A 25,886-nucleotide genomic window follows, 5' to 3' on the forward strand; every position below is an offset into this window, starting at 1 on the left:
ATGTTTTATTTGCTACAACCTTTATGGACATGCACATATTTGATGTGTCCCTTCCTGGTTTTTGTAGGTACTGTTCGCCAGAATGAGGAAATTACCTTCTACTCATAGCTTGTTCAAATTTTGTTTCTTCTTACAGTAACTGGATGTTGGGTTTTATCAGATTTTCTGATTGTTGTAGACAAATGTGCATTTTTCTCTCTAATCTGTTAATATAATTAAGCAATTTTTTAATGTTGAAGCAACCTTGTATTCCTTGGATAAAATCAACTTATTCATAAAGTTTGCTTTTTTAATTATTGTATTCAGATTGCTAGAGTTTTATTTAGCGTGTGTGTGTGTGTGTGTGTGTGTGTGTGTATTCATAAGTTATATTAGCCCCAAGTTATTCTCTTTTCATATTTAGTATTTTGCCTTATTTGGTATCATGGCTATTAGACTACTTTCTTCAGATAAATTGAAACATGTTCTTTCTGTTTCTTTTTTCTTCTTTTCCCCTCAAAGTTTGAGTTTTCTTCCTGAAGTATTTTATATATTCAGATACATAAAATCTTTTTAGGTTAAGTGATAATACCCATATAACCACCATGAAGATTAGAAAAATACAACATCGCTAGTACCACAAAGCCATCTGCCTGCCCAAACCAAATTCATCTCTTTCACTCTCTCTCCACTGAAGTGTAACTATTAAGTAGATTTTGTGAAAATCATTCTCTGCTCTTACAATTTTTTGCCAACTTTGTGTAACTCCCTAAAGAATATTATACAGCTTTGCCTGCTTTTAAACTTATATAAATTGAATTATAATATATGTGTCCTTTTTAAGTTTTGTTTTGTTTTGAGACAGAGTCTCACTCTGTCGCCCATGCTGGAGTGTGGTGGCACAATCTCATCTCACTGCAACCTCCACCTCCCGGTTCAAGTGATTCTCCTGCCTCAGCCTCCCAAGTAGCTGGGATTACAGGCATGCACCACCACGCCTAGCTAATTTTTTGTATTTTTTAGTAGAGACGGGGTTTCACTATGTTGGCCAGGCTGGTCTCGAACTCCTGACCTCAAACGATCCCCTTGCCTCGGCCTTCCAAAGTGCTAGGATTACAGGCGTGAGCCACCACACCTGGCCCATGTTTAATAGTTTAGATATATCTTGTTATCTCCACTATTTCATAACCTTTGTGACTGTATCACAGTGTATTTTGTCCAACATATTTTTTATGTGGATAATTGGTGGTTTCCAGCATTTTACTCTTAATAAAACTGTTATGAACATTCTAGTGGATGTTTTACCTAGGAGTGGAATTGCTGGGTAATAGGGAATATGCATGTTAGCCTAGATAACCAAATTCTTTCAAAGTGGTTGTATGAAAAAGTAGTCTACTTCCAACAGTGTATATTTGCCGCCGCCTTTGCCACATTTTTGCCACATCTTTACCAACATTTGGAATAGTCACACTTTTTACCTACCTAATATACTTAGTAATATCTAATTATGGTGTTAATTTGCATGACCATGACTACTAATACAACAGAACATCTTTTCATTTGCATTATCTTTTTTCTCCTTTTCCCATTTTTTTCCCAAGATTTGTTCATTTAGGCAAAATTCACATGAGATACACTTAACCATTTTAAAGCACATAATTCAGTGGTATTTAGTATAACTTCAGTGGTATTTGCTGTATTCATAATATTGTGCAACTATCGATTCTCTCTAGTTTTAAACCTTTTTCATCTGCATGTCGAAATACCCTGTACCCGTTTGAAGTGCAGACTTTTAACTTGGATGAATTTAAATGGATGTATTCTTTTCTTTCATTGCTTGTGCTTTAGGTGTCAAATCTAAGGATTAACTGCGAAATCTGAGGTCATGAAGAATTAGAAATCCTGTTTTTTTGAAAGAGTTTTATGATTTAGCACTTCTGTTTAGGTTGTTGATCCATCTCAAGCTCACATTTTATATTTGCATGTGTTTATCCCATTGTCCCAATACCATTTGTTGAAGAGACGTTTCTTTCTCCATGCAGTGGACTTACTGTCCTTCTGGGAAATCTATTAGTCATAGATGTTTGGGTTTATTTCTGGTTTTTCAGTTTTATTCCATTAGTTTACAAGTCTGTTCTTATGCCAGTCCTATGGATTACTGTAGCTTTGTAGTAGTAAGTGTTACAATTGGAAGAAGTGAGTCCTACTTTTTCATTTTCAATACACATTGCAGTTCTATATGGATTTTGGGCACGCATTGCAGTTCCATATGGATTTGAGGAGTGACTTTTCATTTTTTTTCTTTTTTGAGATGGAGTCTTGCTGTGTCGCCCAGGTTGGAGTGCAGTGGCAAAATCTCGGATCACTGCAACCTCCGCTTCCTGGGTTCCAACAATTATCCTGCCTCAGGCTCCTGAGTAGCTGGGATTACAGGCACGTGCCACCACGCCCAGCTAACTTTTTTACTTTTAGTAGAGACAGGGTTTCACCATGTTGGCCAAGCTAGTCTCGAACTCCTGACCTTGTGATCCACCCGTCTCAGTCTCCCAAAGTGCTGGGATTACAGGCGTGAGCCACCGCGCCCGGCCTGGCTTTTCATTTCAAAGGTCACTAAAGTGTTAATAGAGATTGCATTGAATCTGCAGATTATTTTAGCGAGTATTTTCATCTTCATGTTAAGTCTTCCAATCCATGAACATGGAATTTTAATCTGTTGCATCTCCAACTGATGTACTGCAATTCAGTTCTGGTACTAGCTACCCAGAGTTAGTGTCAGACTCCATAGGTTTTAGCATATAGTCCCCAGTAAATCTGCCCTTACTTTAGGCCAACTAGCTACAATTCCAGTAAGTTCCCATGACTCCCTCCCCCTCCCCCCTTCATTTAGTAATTTACTACAACTCACAGAATTCAGGAATGCACTAAAAATTATAGTTTTATTATGAAAGATAAGGATACAAATTAGGAACAGCCCAGTAAAGAGACACATAGAGAAAGGTCTGAAAGGGATCTATACACAGTTTCTATGCCCTTTCCTGGTAAAAGCAGGTGTGTCACCCTCCAAACACATTGATATGTTCACCAACAAGGAAGCTCCACTGAACTTTGGGGTGGAATTTCATTATGGAGGCATGATTGATCATTGGCCACATGATTGAACCCAGTCTCCAGCCCCACTTTCTTCCTCAGAGATTGGGCTAGCTAAAAATATTTTTGATGACTGCCCCAATTCCGAAGCTACTCAGGGGTCCACCATGAGTTACCACATTAGCATAAACTCAGGTGTGATCCATAACAAAGACATGTCTAGCTCTGTGCTAGGAACCCTAGGACAAAGACCTGACAAATTATTACACAGGGCACAAACAAGACCAGGAGTGAAAATGAAAATGTCTTCCTATTTATTTAGTGGTTTCTTTTCTCTTGGATCATTTAGCTTTTTTTGTTGTTTGTTTGTTTTGTTTGAGACTGAGTCTTGCTCTGTTGCCCAGGCTGGAGTTCAGTGGCATGATCTCGGCTCACTGCAAGCTGCACCTCCTGGGTTCAAGTAGTTCTCCTGCCTCAGCATCCCAAGTAGGTGGGATTACAGGCACACACCACCACGCCTGGTGCACCACCATGCCTGGCTAACGGTTTTGTATTTTTAGTAGAGACGGGGTTTCACCATGTGGGCCAGGCTGGTTTTGAACTCCTGACCTCAAGTGAGCCGCCCGCCTTGGCCTTCCAAAGTGCTGGGATTACAGACTTGAGCCACCGCACCCAGCCCATTTAGCTTTTTATTAATGATTTGAGAAAGATCTTATATTTTACATGCTAGTTCTTTGACAGTTAAATATTTTGTAAATATCATCGCCCATTTTGTGGCTTGCATCTTTTTAACAGATTTTATTCATAAGTGAGCTGTGAATCACACTTATATTGTTACACAACTTTGTTTTCCATGTAATTAATATTATCTTTTTGTCCATATATTTATCACTAATTTATATTCAAAATCTACTGGAAAATAAATCTCTTCCCGGTATATTCTGTCAGCTTCTTAGGTTTAGAAACATCTCTTCTACGATCCTTTTTTTCTCTACTGACTGCTTGTACCACTATTACTCTAGAATTCTGTCTTCTTAAATTCACTGCCCTTCTGTGTTGTTTCTTGGATTCCTTGCCTTCCTGTTTCTTGGTCTGGTTCTTCTTCTTGATATTGGTGGCATGTGAGAAAGGATGAATGAGAATTAAATTTTGTGAGTTCTAGTATCTTTTTCAACCACTATATTGATTCCTTGGCAGGACATGGAATTCTACATTAAAAATATTTTTCCTCAGAATTTTAAAGTTATGATTTCTGTCTTATAGTATTATTTAGAACTCCAAAGCCATTTTCATTCCTGGTCTTTGGTTTATACCCTGTCTTTGCATTTTGGAGCCTTTTAGGGTATTTTCTTTGTTTCCAGTGTCCTAGAACCTAATAAAAATATATCTAAATGTAAATCATGTTTTTTAATGCTACATACCAAGTGGGCCCATTAAATATGGAGAGACTCATGTCTTTCAGGTCTGGGAAGTTTCCCTTAATGCTACTTTTTAGAACAATCTGTATTTTCTATTTCCTTTGAAAAATTTCAAACAGAGAGAAAAAAAAGACTATTCCAATGAATTCTGAATACCCATTTTCTTCCTCTGTTTGGGCCACTGTAACAAAATACCATAAACTAGTTATCTTATGAACAAAGGAAACTGATTTCTCACAGTTGTGAAGGCTGGAAAGTACATGATCAAGATGTTGGCAGATTCAGTGTCTGGTAAGGACCTGCTTTCTGCTTCATAGTTGGCACCTTCTCTCTGTCCTCACATGGTAGAAAGGGAAAGGCAGTCCTCCGGGTCCTCTTTTATAAGGACACTAATTACATTCATTAGGGCTCTGCCTTCATGACCTAATCACTTCCCAAAGGCCGTACCTCCTTACCCCATTACATTAATACCTAAAGTTCAACATTTCATTTGGGGGTTGGGAGGACACAAACATTCGGACTCTATCATCCATCACCCAAATTCTTCAGTTGTTGCCATTTTGCCACATTTCCTTTATCTTTATTAATACACATACATACACATTTTTTTCTGAGTCATTTGAAAATATGTTGGGGACATCTTCACATTTTACCATTAATAATTTTAACATATATCTCCTTAGTATTAACAATATATCTCCAACCTAAGAAAATTAAAATGGACTTACTAATATTCTTAAGCATTTTATGTTTAGACAGCTCCAGTGGTTTTCAAACTCTCTTTATTTAGCTGCTATTGTGTTTCTTTGTTTATTTGTTTGTTTGTTTTACTTGGGTGTGTGTTTGCGTGATCTAGGATCCAGTCAAGATTTATATATTGGTTTTGTCATTGGATCTCTTTAGTCTCTTTTATTCTGGAGCAGTCTCTCATTTTTTGTTTTATATGACATGAATTTTTCGGTGTTTTTTGAGACAGAGTTTCACTCTTGTTTCCCAGGCTGGAGTGCAATGGTACGATCTTGTCTTACCACAACCTCCGCCTCCTGGGTTCAAATGGTTCTCCTGCCCCAGCCTCCTGAGTAGCTGGGATTACAGGCATGCAGTACCACAGCTGGCTAATTTTGTATTTTTGGTAGAAACGGGATTTCTCCATGTTGGTCAGGCTGGTCTCGAACTCCTGACCTCAGGTGATCTGCCCACCTCGGCCTCCCAAGGTGCTGGGATTACAGGCATGCGCCACCATGCCTGGCCCTGCTTTATATGACATTGAATTTTTTTAAGAATCCAGGACAATTATTTTATAGAATGTCCCATAACCTTTATTTGTCTCTTGGCTTTCTCATGTATAGGAAGCTTAGATTCAGGTAAATATATTTGGCAAGCATACCACATAGGTGGTATGATGGTACATCTTTCATTGTATTACATTAGGAGGAACATATTGTCAGGTTGCTCCACTACTATTGATTCCAAGTGCTATAGTTTGGATGTTTGTCCCCTCCGAATCTTATGTTGAAAATTTCCCCCAGTGTTGGTGGGGCCTAATGGCAGGTGTTTCTGTTATGGGGGTGGATCCCTGATGAATAGATTAATGCCCTTCCTGGGGGGCAGTGGGTGAGTGAGTTCTTGCTCTTATTAGTTCCCCCAAGAGCTGGTTGTTAAAAAGAACCTAGCACCTCCCTCGACCCTCTCTTTTGCTTCCTCTCTCTCCACATAATCTCTGCACATCCCAGCTCCTCTTCGCCTTCTACTAGTGGAAGCAGCCTGAAACCTTCATCAGAAGAAGATGTTGGTGCCATGCATCTTGTACAGCCTGCAGAACTGTGAGCCAAATAAACCTCTTTCCTTTATAAGTTACCCTCCCTTAGCTATGCCTTCATAGCAACACAAGTAGACTAAGGCATCAAGTTTTACCACTTAAGATTAAGGTGGTGAGTACCAAATCTTTCTATTATACAGGTATATGTTTTTCCCTTTATAATTAATAAATAATCTGTAGAGTGATTCTGTGAGATCAAGTGAATATCCTTTTCCCCAGCGCAATTCATTATCCAATTTTAGAATCCATTAGCCGGGCGCGGTGGCTCACGCCTGTAATCCCAGCACTTTGGGAGGCCGAGGCAGGCGGATCACAAGGTCAGGAGATCGAGACCACAGTGAAACCCCGTCTCTACTAAAAATACAAAAAATTAGCCAGGCGCGTGTGGCAGGCGCCTGTAGTCCCAGCTACTCAGGAGGCTGAGGCAGGAGAATGGCGTGAACCCGGGAGGCGGAGCTTGCAGTGAGCCGAGATCGCGCCACTGCACTCCAGCCTGGGCGACAGAGCGAGACTCTGTCTCAAAAAAAAAAAAAAAAAAGAATCCATTGAGGATCCTTGCCTAAATCTTTTATCCTATTGATGATTTTAAAATGGTGATTTTCGGGTTCCTCCATTTCTTCTAGCACGCTTTATAGATTCTTAGCAAACTGCTAAAAATGATTTCTTCTCAGTAGATGGTGGACTTTGTTGCTTGATCTCCCATATTTTCCTGTTTTCCTGTATCTTTTTTGATGGGTTTTAAAGAGATTTTATTATTTATTTTTGAATGATTTGTTTTTATTCCCACTTTATATTTTCATTTTCTATGAATACTTTTTTTCACTTAATATTTCTTTCATATTATTCTATTCTTGTATCATGTGGAATAGCTTCTCACATCCTATGAGAATATACATTGTGACTTGAGGTTTTCTTTGTTCTCCTATGTAGTCTGTCTTCTGAATTCCTTTGGTTGCTTTGTTTACTGTCTTTTATCTTACAGGCTTTTCTCAAATATCTAATATTTGCCTATTTTTTGATTATGTTGTTTTTGTATATATTTAAGGTATACAACATGAGGTTTTGATACATATTATGAAATGGTGACTGTAGTCAAGCAAGTTAACATGTTCATCATCTCACATAGTTACACTTTTTATGTATGTGTGGCAAAAGCACCTAAAAATCTACTCTTTTATCAAAAATCTCAAATACAATACAATGTCATTAACTATAGCCCTCATGTTGTACATTGGATCTCTAGACTTACTCATTCTACATGTCTGAAACTTTGTATCCTTTGACCTGCATCTCCCCATTTTTTCCTTGACAGTCCCTGGTAACTACCATTTTGTATGCTATTTCTGTACTTTTTTTTTTTTACGTTCTAAATATAAGTGAGATCATGCCGTATTTCTCTTCCTCTGTCTCCCTTATTTCACATAGCATAATGTCCTCCAGTTTCATGTCTGTTTTGGCAAATGGCAGGATCTCTTTCATTTTTAATGATGAATAATACTCATTTATAGGTATCATAATTTCTTCATCTGTTCATCAGTGGACACATAGGTTATTTTCACGTCTTGGCTATTGTGAATAATACTGGTTTGAACATGTGGGTGGGTACACATATCTTCATGAGGTGGTGATCTATTTGTAATTTAGAGTGGGCTCTAAGAAGCTGTATGCTAAATTTTTGTATGTTGATTGTTAGACTTTTATGGGTACTTAGTTCCCTCCACTTCTTAAGTTTTTCTGGGGTTCTGCAGCATAAATCATACACTTTTTTACACACAAAAAAGTGTAACTATATGTGGGCTTTCCTTACTTCTAGTTAAGATTATATCTTTTTTGGTTGGTCATCATTTATCTTACACTTTCAACTTAAAATGTTGGCTGGGCATGGTGGCTCATACCTGTCATCCCAGCACTTTGGGAGGCTGAGGCAGGTGGATCACTGGAGGTCAAGAGTTGAGACCAGCCTGGCCAATATGGTGAAACCCCACATCTAAAAATATAAAAATCAGCCAGGCGTGGTGGTGGGCGCCTGCAATCCCAGCTATTTGGGAGGCTGAGGCAGGAGAATCACTTGAACCTGGGAGGCAGAGGTTGCAGTGAGCTGAGATTGCGCCATTGCACTCCAGCCTGGGTGACATAAGTGAAACTCTGTCTAAAAAAAAAAAAAAAAAAGGAGCCAGGCATGGTGGCTCACGCCTGTAATCCCAGCACTTTGGGAGGCTGAGGTCAGGAGTTCAAGACCAGCCTGACCAACATGGAGAAACCCTGTCTCTACTAAAAATACAAAATTAGCCAGGCATGGTGTCACATGCCTGTAATCCCAGGTACTCAGGAGGCTGAGGCAGGAGAATCGCTTGAACCCGGGAGGCAGAGGTTGTGGTGAGCCGAGATCACGCCATTGCACTGCAGCCTGGGAAACAAGAGCGAAACTCCATCTCAAAATAAATAAATAAATAAATAAATTAATTAATTAACTTAAAATGTTTTGTTGCTGCAGCTTCCTCTTTAATTTCCTTTTATGTGGTGGGTTTGTTCCTTTTTACAAATTCCTTTTCATTCCTTTTAGTGAGGTTTTGGAAAGGGTACAGGGATAAATGCACATGATCCACTGCCCTTTTTCAGAGAAATTATGTCCTACGTTTAGAGAAATCTAGTTTTTATGTGTTTATTTGTAAGGATAATACATTTTGAAAATAATTTATTATATTAGCTATTCGATAAATGCATTTAGTTTTTTTCATGTACCAGAGTTCAAGTTGATTAAATTAACAGATATTATCTTTGTCTTCATGAAGCTTGGCTCTATTGTAGCAGAGATTAAACAAGCATTCAAACAAATATGAAAAATTTAACTGTAGGGAATGGATGTGTAAATTGCCCATTATCAAAACAAAACACAAAGAAAAGAGGAAAAAAGAGCTCTGAGAAATGATGATAGAGTGTGCATAATTAAGACTGAACATGCAGGAAATATTTTAAAGATATATAGTTTAGCAGAGATCTAAACCATTGCCAGAAACTTGCAAGGCCAAGAGGAGGGGCAGTGGATATAGGGGGCCATTTCAGGCAGGTGAAATCATGATGGGGATGGGTGGGTACAGTTTTGTGCATTTGAAGAACTATGAAGGCCACTGTGGCTACAGCTTATTGTTGGGTGGGGGGGTGCAGAGAGGGATATTAGGTTGTAGAGACAGGCAGATCACTGAGGAACTTTTACGAGCAAGTTCATTTTGAGCAGAACAATTCCAGGCTAAATATCACTCTGGGTGCTAAGGGTGCAAAACTGGAAATGCAGGAAGCTAGAAGAAATGCTGCTTTAGTGTCCAAGCAAAAGGTAATTTTGATTTGGATTAGCCAGTTGGAGATTGGAAGAACAATTTCAAGACATATTTAGACCTGCTGTAAACAGGATTGTTATGTGAATTGTAGAAAGAGATTGATGCTGGAATGTTTTCACTTTTTGGGGTTTGAGGTATTAACTCAGGACCTTAGATGGTATCTTTAAATCCATTTCCTTTCCTAGTCTCTACTTTTGTGGCAAATAAATCTCCCAAAATAATAAGCACTGCACAGTTACTTTATGCAAGTATATAAGTAGATTAGGTATGATCAGAATCATTCCATAATCATCAAAGATGAGGTTCAGGATATTTATGTATCTTCATCTTTATATAGCTTCATCTTTCTTGCAATCTTCTAGTAGTATCACATTGCCTCCTGTCTTGTCTTCCCTTTCCTCTCATGTTAAAACTAGATTCTGTTCCTCTGCTGTAGCCCTTACTGAGCTCCTTCTTCTCTCAATGTTATCATCATAGAATTTGGAGGCAAACTTAACCATAACAAACCACATTCTAACCACAGATGAATCTTCCCTCTCCATAGCTCATTCCATACTCATTTAGCACATTAGTCTTTCACTCAGAAACTGCTCTTTGTGGATTATCTTTATTTTCTGTCTCCATTAGTTTATCTGAAAATTATGTTTATTACTGAATCATCCCAGATTTTCCACCCCAGGAAAAATGTGGTACTCCAAACAACCCTGATAAATGAATATGAGAATTACTCTCATTTGTAAATGTTTATAACACTAGATTCATCTCTTAGGAAATTAAGACAGGGCCAAGACATCTGTATAATTACCAAGCTTTCAAAGTCTATAGGGAACTTTAAACTACTGTTTAAAAATAATCTGTTTCCTGAATACTTCCTTCACTTTCTAGTCTGACTTTTACTCATTTTCTCTGCTTCCCTAATCTGTTTGTCAAATTGCCCCAGTCATATGTGAGAACTGTATAAGCAACTCATTTTTTTATGAAAATTAAACTGTAGTTGTCTTTCGTATCTATTATAAACGTTTAATCTCTCCCAGAACACAAAAAAGTGAATGTTTGCTTTTATATTTTCTTTCAGACTGTGAATCAAAGTTGAGACCAAGAAATTATTTCTGAAAAAGGATATTTATGGAATAGAATCATCCTGATGGGAGATAATGGAAAACCTTACAAAACACAGCATTGAGTGTTCAAGTTTCAGAGGTGATTGGGAATGTAAAAGCCAGTTTGAGAGAAAACAGGGATCTCAGGAAGGACATTTCAGTGAAATGATATTTACTCCTGAAGACATGCCCACTTTCAGTATCCAGCATCAGAGAATTCATACTGATGAGAAACTCCTTGAATGTAAGGAATGTGGGAAGGATTTTAGTTTTGTATCGGTCCTTATTCGACATCAGCGAATTCATACTGGTGAGAAACCTTATGAATGCAAAGAATGTGGCAAGGCCTTTGGTAGTGGTGCAAACCTTGCTTACCATCAAAGAATTCACACTGGTGAGAAGCCTTTTGAATGTAAGGAATGTGGGAAGGCCTTTGGTAGTGGCTCAAACCTTACTCACCATCAGAGAATTCATACTGGTGAGAAACCCTATGAATGTAAGGAATGTGGGAAAGCCTTTAGTTTTGGGTCAGGCCTTATTCGACATCAGATCATTCACAGTGGTGAAAAGCCTTATGAGTGTAAGGAATGTGGGAAGTCCTTTAGTTTTGAATCAGCCCTTACTCGGCATCACAGAATTCACACAGGTGAGAAACCTTATGAATGTATAGATTGTGGTAAAGCCTTTGGCAGTGGTTCAAACCTTACTCAACATCGGCGGATTCATACTGGTGAGAAACCTTATGAGTGCAAAGCGTGTGGAATGGCCTTTAGCAGTGGTTCAGCCCTTACTCGGCATCAGAGAATTCATACCGGTGAGAAACCATACATATGTAATGAATGTGGGAAGGCCTTTAGTTTTGGATCAGCCCTTACACGACATCAGAGAATTCATACTGGTGAGAAACCTTATGTATGTAAGGAATGTGGGAAGGCTTTTAATAGTGGCTCAGATCTCACTCAACATCAGAGAATTCACACTGGTGAGAAACCCTATGAGTGTAAAGAGTGTGAGAAAGCCTTTAGAAGTGGTTCAAAACTTATTCAGCATCAAAGAATGCATACTGGTGAGAAACCTTATGAATGTAAGGAATGTGGGAAGACCTTTAGTAGTGGTTCAGACCTTACTCAACATTACAGAATTCATACTGGTGAGAAACCCTATGAATGTAAGGAATGTGGGAAGGCCTTTGGTAGTGGCTCAAAACTTATCCAACACCAGTTAATCCATACTGGTGAAAGACCCTATGAATGTAAAGAATGTAGAAAGTCCTTTAGTAGTGGTTCAGCTCTTAATCGGCACCAGAGAATACACACTGGTGAGAAACCCTATGAATGTGGGGAGTGTGGGAAAGCTTTTTGTAGTGGCTCAAGCCTTACTCAGCATCAGAGAATTCATACAGGTGAGAAACCTTATGAATGTAAGAACTGTGGGAAGGCTTATGGGAGGGGTTCAGAGTTTCAGCAACATAAGAAAAGTCATAATGGTAAGAAACTCTGTGAATTGGAGACTATGAATTGAAATTATGTGCTGAAGGAAGGACTCTAAATATATGACATAAGAAAATTCATAGTGGTGAAAATCTCTACAAATAGAACTAAGGTACAGATGCCTTACTTATGCTTCACAGGTTAGTCAGTCTAAGAAAATTTATACAGGAAAAAAATCACCCCAAATAAAATAAATATTTGAAGATCCTTATCTATATTCATTCCTTCATTACTTTGGAAAATTCTTACTTGTGAATATTAAAAATGAAAAAAAAATCATTTATTGTATTTTGCCTCTATTTTAAACATTGGAAAACTCATTTCTGGGTTAACCCTACTATATTTTTTCAATGATCTTTTTTTTTGTATTATACAGAATTACTGATTCATCTAAAAGTTATTTATTGCAAGTCTAAATTTATCCTTTTCTTCTTTCTTGATTATCGTCCTAACACCATTTATTCAATAACCTTGTCCATTTCATATTGTTTTTTATTGACTATTTGATGGTAAGTTACATTTGTATTCACATAAAGTTTGGATATCAGGTCAGTGTTTTTTTTTTTCTTTTTTTTTTTTTGAGACAGAGTCTCACTCTTTTGCCAGGCTGGAGTACAATCTTGGTTCACTGCAACCTCCACCTCCTGGGTTTAAGTGATTCTCCTTCCTCAGCCTCCCGAGTAGCTGGGGCTACAGGTGCCCGCCACCACTCCCGGCTAAGTTTTTGTATTTGCATTAGAGACGGGGTTTCACCATGTTGGCCAGGATTGTCTCGATCTCTTGACCTCATGATCCATCGGCCTCGGTGTCCCAGAGGCTGGAATTACAGGCATGAGCCACCGTGCCTGGCCCAGTGTTTGTTTTTTAAATTTGCGTATATGTATCTATGTTTCATCCTGTTTATGGTGAATAACTGTTACTTCTAAGTATCCTTTAATACCTGTACCTTTTGTTTTAGAAGATTGTTTACTTTCCTTTTATAAAATTGTACTCTCCATTCTGCAAAACAGCTTTCCCTCATCATAATGTAGATAAGAAGAAAAAAAGGATATGGTTACCTGTAATCTTACCAATCACAGATAATCACTGTCAAACTTTTGGAGCAAATCCTTTAATACTATCTCTCTCATTGTTTTGGAAACAAGGTGTGATTATGCTATACTATAACCAGCCCTTAGTATTTTTTGTCTGTAAATATGTTGTTACCATTTTATTGGCTTTATAGTATTCACCTGTCTTTATCAAACCCCAATTTTGTCAAGTATTAAAAATTTTGCCATTACAAACACTTACCTTGATGGCCCCTTTTCAGTGTGTCTGCATTATTTATTTATTGTTCATTTCAGAGATAATGTGTCAATTGCTTTTGCATATAAAAGATTTTTACATTACAGATAAAGCTGGCCTTGCCTTTGAGCAGCATTCCTGGCCTCAGTTCCTTTGCATTGTTAACCAATTTACTTATTCTTCTAGATCCTTTTATATGCATCTGTAACATACCTATGTGGGTAGAATCAGAATACCTAAGAGCATTGTTGTGTGGATTCTATAATTGTGCCTATCACATAAGAAATGCTTAGTGAATGTTACCCATCACCATTATCTTCTCAAGCTTCATTTTTATTATTTACAGAAAAACTTTTAGCCATGATCCATACCTTACTCAACAACAGAGACCCTGTAATGGAGAAAGACATTCATTTAAATGAATGTAGGCAAAGTTTGACTGACATTCATTCCTTGTTGAATAAGAATATTTGCTGCCAGGCACAGTGGCTCACGCCTGTAATTTCAGCACTTTGGGAGGCCAAGGTGGGTGAATCACTTGAGGCCAGGAGCCTAGCCAACGTGGTGAAACCCCATCTCTATTAAAAATACAAAAATTGGCTGGGTGTGGTGGCTCAAGCCTGTAATCCCAGCACTTTGGGAGGCCGAGACGGGTGGATCACGAGGTCAGGAGATGGAGACCATCCTGGCTAACACGGTGAAACCCCGTCTCTACTAAAACATACAAAAAACTAGCTGGGCGAGGTGGTGGGCACCTGTAGTCCCAGCTACTCAGGAGGCTGAGGCAGGAGAATGGCCTAAACCTAGGAGGCGGAGCTTGCAGTGAGCTGAGAGATCCGGCCACTGCACTCCAGCCTGGGCGACAGAGCAAGACTCCATCTCAAAAAAAAAAACAAAAAAAGCCCCACAAAAATTAGCCAGGCATGGTGGCGTGTGCCTGTAGTTCCAGGTACTCGGGAGGCTGAGGCATAAGGATTGCTTGATCCTGGGAGGTGGAGGTTGCAGTGAAACAAGATCGCACCACTGAATTCCAACCTGGGTGACAGAGCAAGGCTCTGTCTCAGAAAAAATAGAAATAAAAAAAAGTCATTTGTCCTACAGAAAATATAATAAGATTACAAAATGTGAGAAGACAAATACACTATAAAATTTGTACCAGGGTAGAAGTAAAAAAACTATGGCAATATTCTTCATTGAAATCCAAATACTAATTCAGTACTCATCTGCATGATTCTTTGCTTAAAAATAAAATGCAGGCAGGCATAGTAACTCATGCCTGCAATCCCAGCACTTTGCGAGGCTGAGGCAGGAGGATTGCTGGAAGCCTGGTGTTTGAGACCAGCCTGGGTGACATAGCAAGCCCCTGTCTCTACAATAAAAGTTTTAAAAAGAATGAGCCAGGTATGGTGGCCTCCAGCTACTGGAGGCTGAGGTGGGAGGACCAGTTGAGCCTAGGAATTCAAGGCCTCAGTGTGCTATTATTGTGCCACTGCACTCTAGCCTGGACAACAGAGTAAGACCTGTCTCTAAAAATAAATGAATAAATTAATTAAAATCAAATAAATTATTTTTTAAATAAATGGCACTGAATAGATTACATAGCAAAACTTATGAGGACCTGTAATATAGAGAGGAAATTGTATAGCTCTAAATTCATTCATTTGTTAGAATATTAAAGAAATTGTAAATAAAGAAACCAAGCATATAACCCAAGAAGCTGGAGAAAGAATAACTACAACAAAAACCCTAAGGAAAATGGGAGGGAAAACTAATTTTAGAATAAAAAAATCTAGATCAATAATCACAACCTGCTGTTTTGAAAACAAAATAGTAGCAGTTCTTATAAATAAAGGTATATGAACATAAATGCCAAAATGACATTGCTCTACAGACTTTACAGATTACAGGTTGAGCATCCTTTAATTTGAAAATTCAAAATCTGAAATGCTCCAAATTCCAATATTTTTGAGCTCAACATGATGCTCAAAGATAATTTCAGACTTTTGGATTAAGTATGCTTACCTGGTAAGTATAATGCTAATATTCCAAAATCCAAAACACTTCTGGGTCCCAAGCATTTTGGATAAGGGATACTCAGCTTTTGTTTATTACTATTACACGTAACCTTTTAATAATTATTTTGAAAATTAAAATGAACATTTTAGTAAAAGGATTTTAATCACGAGAATTGACTCAAAGTGGCATAGAAATGGGTATTATATAAGGGATATAAAGCAAAAACTACAGGAAGGCTGGGGAAAAAAACCCTGTGGCCAAAGTCTCTTTTATACTCCCTTACCCCCCAGTCAGGTCCCCTGAGTGAATATTTTGGCATTCAATCACGTTTTGCATCGGAAAGAACAAAAGATGAAAATATATCAGCATTAGTATATTTTATAATTTTTAAATTCGAGATAATTAAGTTTTTTAATTTTTAAAAGATATGGAAAAGAAATGATTAAAAACAGACTAACTTATGAACTCTTAAGATGCCACATATAAAATGCATCACTTTAAATATACAACTAATTTTTATTTATTTATTTTTTTTTTATTTTTTATTTTTATTTATTTATTTATTTATTTTTTTTTTTTGAGACGGAGTCTCACGCTGTTGCCCAGGCTGGAGTGCAGTGGCGCGATCTCGGCTCACTGCAAGCTCCGCCTCCCGGGTTCCCGCCATTCTCCTGCCTCAGCCTCCTGAGTAGCTGGGACTACAGGCGCCCGCCACCGCGCCCGGCTAATTTTTTGTATTTTTAGTAGAGACGGGGTTTCACTGTGGTCTCGATCTCCTGACCTTGTGATCCGCCCGCCTCGGCCTCCCAAAGTGCTGGGATTACAGGCTTGAGCCACCGCGCCCGGCCACAACTAATTTTTAAAATCCTGCAGATTAATCTGTTGTAGATATATATTGAATCCCACTTTCAGAGACTAAAATGTTGGGTAAAAAGTGCATTTTAGAACTGATAAACTACTTCATCAATGATTTTAATGATTTCTTTAGATTTTCAAATTTGTTGATATTGGCAAACATAATTGGCTTTCAGTTTTCAGTCTCTCTATATATTTGTATTTCTACTCATAGTTTTATTTTTAAACCACTTTATTCTTCTAAATTGATTTGAAGGAGTCCCATTCATTTTACTTGTTTTTTTTTAAAAAATCTTATCTGGGTTTTCTTCATGCTTTTGACTATTTTTGTTTGCTTTTTCTATTTCAAAAATATATTTCACTATTTTCTTTTTATCTGTGTGTATTTCTGTTGAGTACATATGCTTAGTTAATATATTTTCAGTCCCTTTTAAATTGAAAGCATTTAAGGCTACAAGATTTCCTTTGAATATTGCTATATCTGGGGCCCATAGTTTTTCTTCTTCTTCTTTTCTGAGATGGAGTCTCACTCTGTCGCCAGGCTGGAGTGCAGTGGCGCGATCTCAGCTCACTGCAGCCTCCACCTCCCAGGTTCAAGCAACTTTCCTGCCTCAGCCTCCTGAGTAGCTGGGACTACAGGTGTGCGTCACCATGCCCGGTTAATTTTTGTATTTTTTAGTAGAGACGGGGTTTCACCATGTTGGCCAGGATGGTCTCGATCTCTTGACCTTGTGATCTGCCCACCTCAGCCTCCCAAAGTGCTGGGATTACAGGTGTCAGCCACTGCACCCGGCCCCATAGTTTTTTAAAAAATTAACTTCTAGATAATTCTTATTTTAATCTTGATTTCTTTTTGATTCACTAGTTATGTAGGTGTCTGTATGTTTGTGTGTGTTTCTAAATTTTCAAAAACTTGTGAAAAAGATTTAGCATATGAAATTATAATGTGCGTGATCTGTGAAACTTAATTAAAAAGTTAAAACATTAATTTATTATTTGTGGCCAAATACAGGTTAGGTTTTTAATATGTTTTATAGATATATGATGTGAAATGATATATATTCTCTTTTTTTTTTTTTTTTTTTTTTGAGACGGAGTCTCGCTCTGTCGCCCAGGCTGGAGTGCAGTGGCGCAATCTCGGCTCACTGCAAGCTCCGCCTCCCGGGTTCACGCCATTCTCCTGCCTCAGCCTCCCGAGTAGCTGGGACTACAGGCGCCCACAACCGCGCCCGGCTAATTTTTTTTTTTTGTATTTTTAGTAGAGACGGGGTTTCACCGTGGTCTCGATCTCCTGACCTTGTGATCCGCCCGCCTCGGCCTCCCAAAGTGCTGGGATTACAGGCGTGAGCCACCGCGCCCGGCCATGATATATATTCTCTATAAAACACAAAGTTCTATTTAATTATATTAAGCTTGGTGATTACATTATTTATATATCCTCTGGTATTTTGTTTAGTTCTGAAAAGTGGGCACAAAATGCCCATCTATATTATTTTAAGGTCTTCGGTTAATATAGAGGTTTTTTTTATGTTTGATTGCTGTATTTTTCACTATGATGTTGAATTCATATTTCTCTAATATTGAAAATTCTGCTTTGGCCAGTAGAGCCACACTAGGTCTGTTGTGTGTCAGCTTGTTCTAGGTATATGTCCTTATAAACACCATATAGTTAGTGTTTTATTTTTAACCCAATTGGTTTTTGTATTTTAATTGGAGCACGTTATACATCTATAGGCAGGCTTACTCAATTCCTATGAAATCACCTTTTAAAATATATTTTTCTTTTAAAGAGCAGAAAAGTAACTAAAATTCTCAAATTCTGTTGCTTTTTCCTATGTAGCTACTCGTCATGGTCATTTAATGCATTGTTTCTCTTCATCTCTCTGTTCCCTGAAGATTGAAGTTTTCTAAGACTCAGCCTTTGACACATTTACTATTTATACTTATTTGTTCCTTGGTGATTTCACCCCAATGGGTTTGTTTCCCTTGAACTCCACACTCATTACCTTCAGTAGCCTTCTCTACACTTCTACTTGAATTCATTTTTATTTAGGTATATAAAATACTGATGGAAATAGCATAAATCCTAAGTGTTATACTTGATGAAGTAATATTGTACACCTATGTAAGCGCTGCCCAGACTGACATACATTTGCAGCCTAAGAAGGCTTCTTTGTGCTGCTTTGCTGTTAATACTCCACTGCCCAGAAATAACCCCTCTCTTAATTTCCGTAACCACAGATAAGCTTACATGTTTTTCCAATTCATGTAAATGGAATAGTACGCTGAACCCTTTTTGTGTCTGGTTTCTTTTGCTCAACATTATTTCATGCAACAATAAGGATGGCTCTCTCAGACATAATAGATTATTCATTTTTATTTATTAGTGTTTTATGGGAATTACATTGAGTTAGGGAAACTGCAGTCTGAGGGAAAAGTTTCCACAAGACTGCGCTCATTTTAGACACCAGCCACAAGTTCAGAGGTTCCAAGGGCTACCCATACTTCAGACCAGCTGACTACAAATTTGGGAGTTGTCATGACTACCCTTGATAATTCAGTATAATAATTCACAGAACGCAAGAGAATAGTATACTTATGATTACAACTTTATTAATTTATTTTTATTTTTTTATTTTTTTTGAGACGGAGTCTTGCTGTTGTCACCCCGGCTGGAGTGCAGTGGCACGATCTTGGCTCACTGCAACCTCCCCCTCCTGGGTTCAAGCGATTCTCCAGCCTCAGCCTCCTGAGTAGCTGGGATTACAGGTGCCTGCCACCACACCCAGCTAATTTTTGTACTTTTAGTAGAGACGAGGTTTCACCATGTTGGCCAGGCAGGTCTCAAACTCCTGACCTCAAGTGATCTGCCCGCCTCGGCCTCCCAAAGTGCTGGGATTACAGGCGTGAGCCACCGCGCCTGGCCTATGATTACAGCTTTATTATAGTGAATGGGTACAAATTACACCTAGCCAGAGGAAGAGACGCATAGAATGAAGTCTAAGAGGGGTCCAAAGATGAATCTTCTGGTCATCCTATCTCTATGCAGTCCTGGATGGTGATACCTCCTTCCATCTACAATGTGGAATAATAAAATAGAGTGTTGCAATCCAGGGAAGCTCACCCTAGTCTTTGGTTTCCAGTGTTTTTCTTGGGGTTTGATAACCCTGCCCTGCCCACATAGCGGACCTTTGTCTTTCTGCCCTTCTTGCTGGTTTGTCTAGTACTGTTTGTCTGCCATCTCCAGAAGTCAAAACTGAGATAGCATGTCTCAAAGCACTCATCATAAATCACATGTTATACTGTTGGGTGGCCAACAAAGAACCCAGCCAAACCAAGACACTGCTATTGAGCAGGACATTCCAGAGGCCTAGAGATTACCTCCCAGTACTCACAGCAAAGGCAACGCCTCTCTTTGGGTGAAGTTAATTTATCACTATACAGGAATATACTTTGACTTACTCATTCTTTGGTTGGTGGGTATCTGTATTGTTTCTATAGCTCTGGGAACCTTCTTATACGTGTCTTTATGTAGACATATTTACTCTTTTCTATTGGCAATATACTTCAGAATGGAATTGCTGAGTCAGAGATAGGCCTATATTTAGTAAATGTCAGTTTTCCAAAGTAATTGTACAAATTTACACTCCCACAAAGAATCTGTAAGGGTTTCATTTGCTCTATATACTCTTCACACTTAGTATTGTATAGCCATTCTAATAGGACTATACTAATATGTTAGTTGCTATAGTTATATATAGAGATATATAACTGTTATATAAGTATGTAGAAAGTTGTATTTTCACTTCCTAGTGACTAATAATGTTGAATACCTTTTCATATGCTTGCTTACTAGCTTTTTTGGTATCTTGTATGCAGGGTTGGTTAGACTTTGGCCGTTTTAAATGCGTATCGTGTCTTTTCCTTATTGCTTTGTGTGAGTTGTGTATTTTGGATCTGGATCTGAGTTGATATGTATGTTGCAAATACCTTTTGTTCTGTGGTATGCACTTCCACTCTCTTAAAGGTACGGGTTGATGAATTGGAGTTTTTAATTTTAATTAACTCCTGTTTATCAGCCTTTTTCTATATATGGTTAGAACTTTGAGTCTTAAATGTTTGTGTGTGTGTGTGTGTTTCATGCCTACAAACTCATGAAGGCATTCTTTCTTCCCCTAGAGGTTTTATTTCACCACTCATATCTTGCCTGGGATTACAGGCGTGAGCCACTGTGCCTGGCCTATGATTACAACTTTATTATAGTGAAAGGATACATATTTCAACAAACCACAGGAAGAGACACATAGAATGAAGTCTGAGACAAGTTTGATGTACAGTATGAGATTTAGTGGGTCAAGTTTAATTATCAGTACTCCTGCAGATATCCAAGTTAATCCAGCATTATGTATTGAAAAGTAAATTCTTTCCCCCTGGTTATATTGCAGTTCTACCCACCTCTCATCACCTTTCCTGATAACATCCTGATCCTAACCATGGCTATATGTTACTTAGATATTTATAATAACCTCCTGATTTGTCTGTCTGTGTAGCCTTCAGGGCGTTCACAACAGCATAGCCACAGTGATTTAGATGTTATCACTTCTATGCTCAGTTTCTGGAAAATTTGAACAACAAATAAAGTGGTATTGGATTGTAACCCAAAGTATAAAATAAATATCCATGCATTCATACTGATATGACTATATTATCAGATAAATAACTAAATAAATGGAGGAGATAAATCTCCAGTACAGAATTCCAAATAATTTATGCAGACATTCTGCCCTCAGGGAAGTGGAGCATAACCCCCTGCTCCTTAAGTATGTGCTGTGCATAGTGATTTCCAAAGACTACTGTATGGGAAAAGGGAGAAAAGAGTAACTTTACACTGGAGAAACTTGACAAACACTCCCTCACTCAGGTGATCAAGACCAACAAAAAGTCATCATGCTGATAGTATGAATCCTTGATATCTATGAGGAAAATGGCACTTAACCTCTGTGATCTTCCTCCTGCAAACAACCTCAGTCTCATCATGAGAAAAACATCAGTCAAATCTTAGTGGAGGAATATTCTATGCTATACTGGCCTCCTCAAAATAGTTAAGATCATTTAAAATGAGGAAGAGAGCCAGGCGCTCTGGCTTGTGCCTGTAATCCCAGCACTTTGGAGGGCTGAGGAGGGTGGATCACCTGAGGTCAGGAGTTGAAGACCAGCCTGGCCAACATGGTGAAACCCCGTCTCTACTAAAAATACAAAAATTAGCTGGGCGTGCTGGTTGGCACCTGTAATCCCAGCTACTTGGGAGGCTGAGGCAGGAGATTCGCTTGAACCTGGGAGGCAGAGATTGCAGTGAGCTGAGACCACGCCATTGTACTCCAGCCTAAGCAACAAAAGAAAACTCCATCTCAAAACAAAAACAAACAACAACAACAACAAAAACAAGGAAGAAACTGTCATAGCCAAGAGTAACCTAAGTAGAAATGATGACTAAATGCAATGTGTTCTCCTGCTTAGAATGCTGGAACAAAAAAAGGAAGAAAAGCTTAAAAACCTAAGAACATTTGGAATAAAGTGTAAGCTTTAACTAATTGGCCGGGCGCGGTGGCTCAAGCCTGTAATCCTAGCACTTTGGGAGGCCGAGACGGGTGGATCAAGAGGTCAGGAGATCGAGACCATCCTGGTGAACACAGTGAAACCCCGTCTCTACTAAAACTACAAAAAAAACTAGCCGGGCGTGGTGGCGGCGCCTGTGGTCCCAGCTCCTCGGGAGGCTGAGGCAGGAGAATGGCGGGAACCCGGGAGGCGGAGCTTGCAGTGAGCCGAGATCGCACCACTGCCCTCCAGCCTGGGCCACAGAGCCAGACTCCGTCTCAGAAAAAAACAAAAAAAAAAACAAGGAAGAAACTGTCATAGCCAAGAGTAACCTAAGTAGAAATGATGACTAAATGCAATGTGTTCTCCTGCTTAGAATGCTGGAACAAAAAAAGGAAGAAAAGCTTAAAAACCTAAGAACATTTGGAATAAAGTGTAAGCTTTAACTAATAATAATGTACCAATACTTGTTATTAATTGTAACAAATGTACCATATAATATAAGACGTTTTCAGTAGTAGGGGAAACTAGGTATAGGGTATATGGGAATTCTCTGTATTACTTTTATAATTATTCTGTAAATCTAAAACTGTTCTAAAATAAATTGTGTATTTTACAATAGACAGAGAATGAAGTTGAGTACGCAAATTACTTCTAAATGGCCGGGCGCAGTGGCTTACACCCATAATCCCAGCACTTTGGGAGGCCGAGGCAGGCGGATCACGAAGTCAGATTGAGACCATCCTGGCTAACATGGTGAAACCCTGTCTCTACTAAAAACACAAAAAAATTAGCCAGGCATGGTGGTGGACACCTGTAGTCCCAGCTACTCGGGAGACTGAGGCAGGAAAATGGCGTGAACCCAGGAGGCGGAGCTTGCAGTGAGCCGAGATTGTGCCACTGCACTCCAGCCTGGGCAACAGAGTGAGACTCCGTCTCAAAAAAACAAAAAACAAAAAAACAAATTATTTCTAAATAGTCATCCCTGTGTATCCACAGGGCCAGATTTATCATGATTTGAAAAATATTACATGGAGTCATTTACATCTATGATATTAGATCCATGTTTTACAAAAGGAACACATGTAGAACCCAGACCACTGTTTTCTGACATGCTGGGCTCAAACTCAGATTCGAGACTCAGAATCATTTTGGTCCTCTTCAACATTTTACTGCATCTAATTGCACAACTTTACTTGTTGGTTCTCCTGAACTCTAGAGCCAGTAACAGTGACCCCAAAGTAATTCTCATGATTTTGTCTGAGGTACAATTTAAATTCTCGGATGACTCCAAATCTGCAGAAATATTAATATAAAGAGAAAAAATAATGTTATGTGGTGTATAGGAAAAACTGTAAATTTTACATGTGAAAAAGATTTCTGCTTATTAAAAAATACCAAAAAGGCCAAAAGATTAGGAAAAGTTACTGAAACAACAACACATGACAAACACTAACCCTACTATATAAAGAAATATATATATTTCTTAAGTATATAAAGAAGTTTGTAATCAGTAAAAATGACCAACAATGTGATGGAGAAACAGAAGAGTTTATAGTAACATGAACATGCCTGTTAAACAGCTGAACAAATGTTTCTCTCATAACATAGAAATAGAAATGAAATTGTAAATTGTTCTCCTGTCTTGTTTGATCAAAAGTTTGATAAAACATTTAATAGCATACATATTCCAGAGAAGATGTTTCCTGCTCTATCTCCCAACATATACAGTGTTACTATCACAATATAGTGTGAAACCGTCAAGGCAAAAATCTTTAATCTCTTTGCCCTGATGATATCTGTCTCTACAATATCCAGTACTCCCAGGTCATTCCTCAACCCAGGGCTCTAACTTCAATAAAATTTATACACCCATTTTCCGTTCCCATCTACCACACTAAATTCTTGTGATCTTTCTACTCTGCCCTCTGAAATCCACGGTACCTTATTAGCATAATGCCTCAACCTTTTAAAAAAGCATTCTTAATTTGCCTTTTATTCTTAATTTTTAAAAATTTTTATAGGTTTAGGAAGTTACAAGGGCAGCTGTGTTACATACATATATAGTGTAGTGGGGAAAGTGTTGGCTTTTAATGTACCCATTACCTAAATAACGTACATTGTACTCAATAGGTTTTTTTGTTGTTGTTGTTTTCTTTGAGATGGAGTCTCGCTCTATTGCCCCCTGGCTGGAGGGCAAGGGCATAATCTCGGCTCACTGCAACCTCCACCTCCCACGTCAAGCAATTTGCTCTGTTGCCCAGGCTAGAGTGCAATGGCACTATCTCAGCTCACTGCAACCTTCGCTTCTCAGGTTCAAGCAATTCTCCTACCTCAGCCTCCCAAGTAGCTGGGACTACAGGCGCCCACCACCACGCCCGCCCAGCCAGTTTTTCTATTTTTAGTAGAGACGGGGTTTCATCATGTCAGCCAGGCTGGTCTCAAACTCCTGACCTCAGGTGATCTGCCCACCTTGGCCTCATGAAGTGCTGGGATTACAGGCATGAGCCACCATGCCTGGCTTGTTTTTTAATTCTGTTTATGTGATGAATCATGCATTGAGTTGCATATGTTGAGCCATCCTTACACCCCTGGAATAAAATCCACTCGACTGTGCTGTTATTATCTTTTTTACATAGTTTGATTTGGTTTGCTAGTATTTTGCTGAAGGTTTTGATGTCTATGTTCATCAGGGATATTGGCTTGTAGTTATTTTGTGTGTTTTACCCTTGCTTGGCTTCAGTACCAGGATGACACTGGCTTTGCAAAATGAGTTAGGGAGGATTCCCTCCTATAATTTTTGGAATAGTTTCAATAGTGCTGGTACTAGTTCTTCCTTGCCTGTCTAGTAGAATTCAGCTGTGAATCTGTCTGGTCCTGGGCTTTTTGTTGTTGCAAGATTTTTTCTATTACTGATTCAATTTCAATACTCATTAGTAGTTTGTTGAGGATTCCTAGTTCTCCCTGGTTCAATCTTGGAAGGTTATGTGTTTCCAGGAATTTATCCACTTCCTCTAGGTTTTCTAATATGTGCATATAGTCTGCTGATTTTTTATATGTCTATGTTATCAGTTATAATGTCACCTTATTATTTCTGATTGTATTTATTTGAACCTTCTTTTTTTCTTGGTTAATCTAGCTAGTGGTGTCAGTTTTACCTCTGCAAAGAAGCAACTTTTTCTTTTATTGATCTTTTGCATTCTTTTGTTCTCAGTCTCATTTTCGCCTGCTCTGATATTTGTTATTGCTTTTCTTCTGCTAGCTTTGAGTTGGGTTTGTTTTTTTTTTTTTTTCTAGTTCCTTGAAATGTGACGTTAGGCTATTCATTTGAGATTTTCCTATCTTTTTGGTGTAGGCATTTAATGCTATAAAATCCTCTCTTAGCACTGCTTTTGCTATATCTCAGATGTTTTCGTGTGTTGTGTCTCTATTTTCATTTATTTCAAAAAATTTTAAGTTTCCACCTTAGTTTCATCATTGACCCAACAATCATTCAGGAGGAAGCTGTTTAAATTCCATGTAACTATATAGTTTTGAGAGTTCCTCTTGGTATTGATATCTACTTTTATTCCATTGTGGTCAGAGAAGATATTAGATATGATTTTGTTTTTTTTTAATTTATTGATACTTGCTTTGTGGTCACGCATATGACTTGTTTTTGAGAATGTTCCGTGCACAGAAGAGAAGAGTATACATTCTGTGATTGTTGGGTAGAATGTTCTTCAGATGTCTGTTAGGTTCGTTTGGTCGAGAGTCCAATTTAAGTCCAGAGTTTCTTTGTTGATTTCTGTCCCAGTGATCTGTCTAGTGCTGTCAATGGAGTGCTGAAGTCCCCTGCTATTGTTGTATTGCTGTCTATCTCTTTCCTTAGGTCTAGTAGTATTTGTATTATGGATCTGGGTGTT

The 25,886-nt window shown here is 38.4% G+C and overlaps 4 protein-coding genes across 15 annotated transcripts in view; 3 read left to right on the forward strand and 1 right to left on the reverse strand.

Annotated features, from left to right (window-relative positions):
* Window positions 1-13,520, forward strand: part of ZNF345 (zinc finger protein 345) — a 31,963-nt gene extending 18,443 nt beyond the window's left edge. For 5 of the 7 annotated variants that reach the window (XM_077975652.1, XM_077975653.1, XM_077975654.1 and 2 more), the window contains one exon: window positions 10,714-13,520. In XM_077975652.1, the coding sequence (XP_077831778.1) occupies window positions 10,793-12,259 (1,467 nt within the window). In that variant the 5' untranslated portion in view covers window positions 10,714-10,792 and the 3' untranslated portion in view covers window positions 12,260-13,520. 7 annotated transcript variants of the gene reach the window in all.
* The window catches only part of ZNF875 (zinc finger protein 875), a 406,705-nt gene that overhangs the window by 53,847 nt on the left and 326,972 nt on the right, over window positions 1-25,886 (forward strand). The gene's annotated exons all lie outside the window — the stretch shown is intronic.
* ZNF568 (zinc finger protein 568) overlaps window positions 1-25,886 on the forward strand; it is a 103,040-nt gene that overhangs the window by 18,412 nt on the left and 58,742 nt on the right. The window lies entirely within an intron of this gene.
* The window catches only part of ZNF829 (zinc finger protein 829), a 30,940-nt gene continuing 25,672 nt past the window's right edge, over window positions 20,619-25,886 (reverse strand). The window contains exons 6-7 of one of the 3 annotated variants that reach the window (XR_013410590.1): window positions 22,314-23,277; window positions 20,619-21,859 (exon numbers count right to left, since the gene is read on the reverse strand). The gene's annotated coding sequence lies outside the window, so the exon portion shown is untranslated. Of the gene's footprint in view, window positions 21,860-22,283; window positions 23,278-25,886 lie in introns of all 3 variants that reach the window. The other 2 variants (XR_013410592.1, XR_013410591.1) reach the window with 2 other exon arrangements.

This window comes from Macaca mulatta, chromosome 19, assembly GCF_049350105.2.
Source record: "Macaca mulatta isolate MMU2019108-1 chromosome 19, T2T-MMU8v2.0, whole genome shotgun sequence".
Taxonomy (NCBI): Eukaryota; Metazoa; Chordata; class Mammalia; order Primates; family Cercopithecidae; genus Macaca; species Macaca mulatta.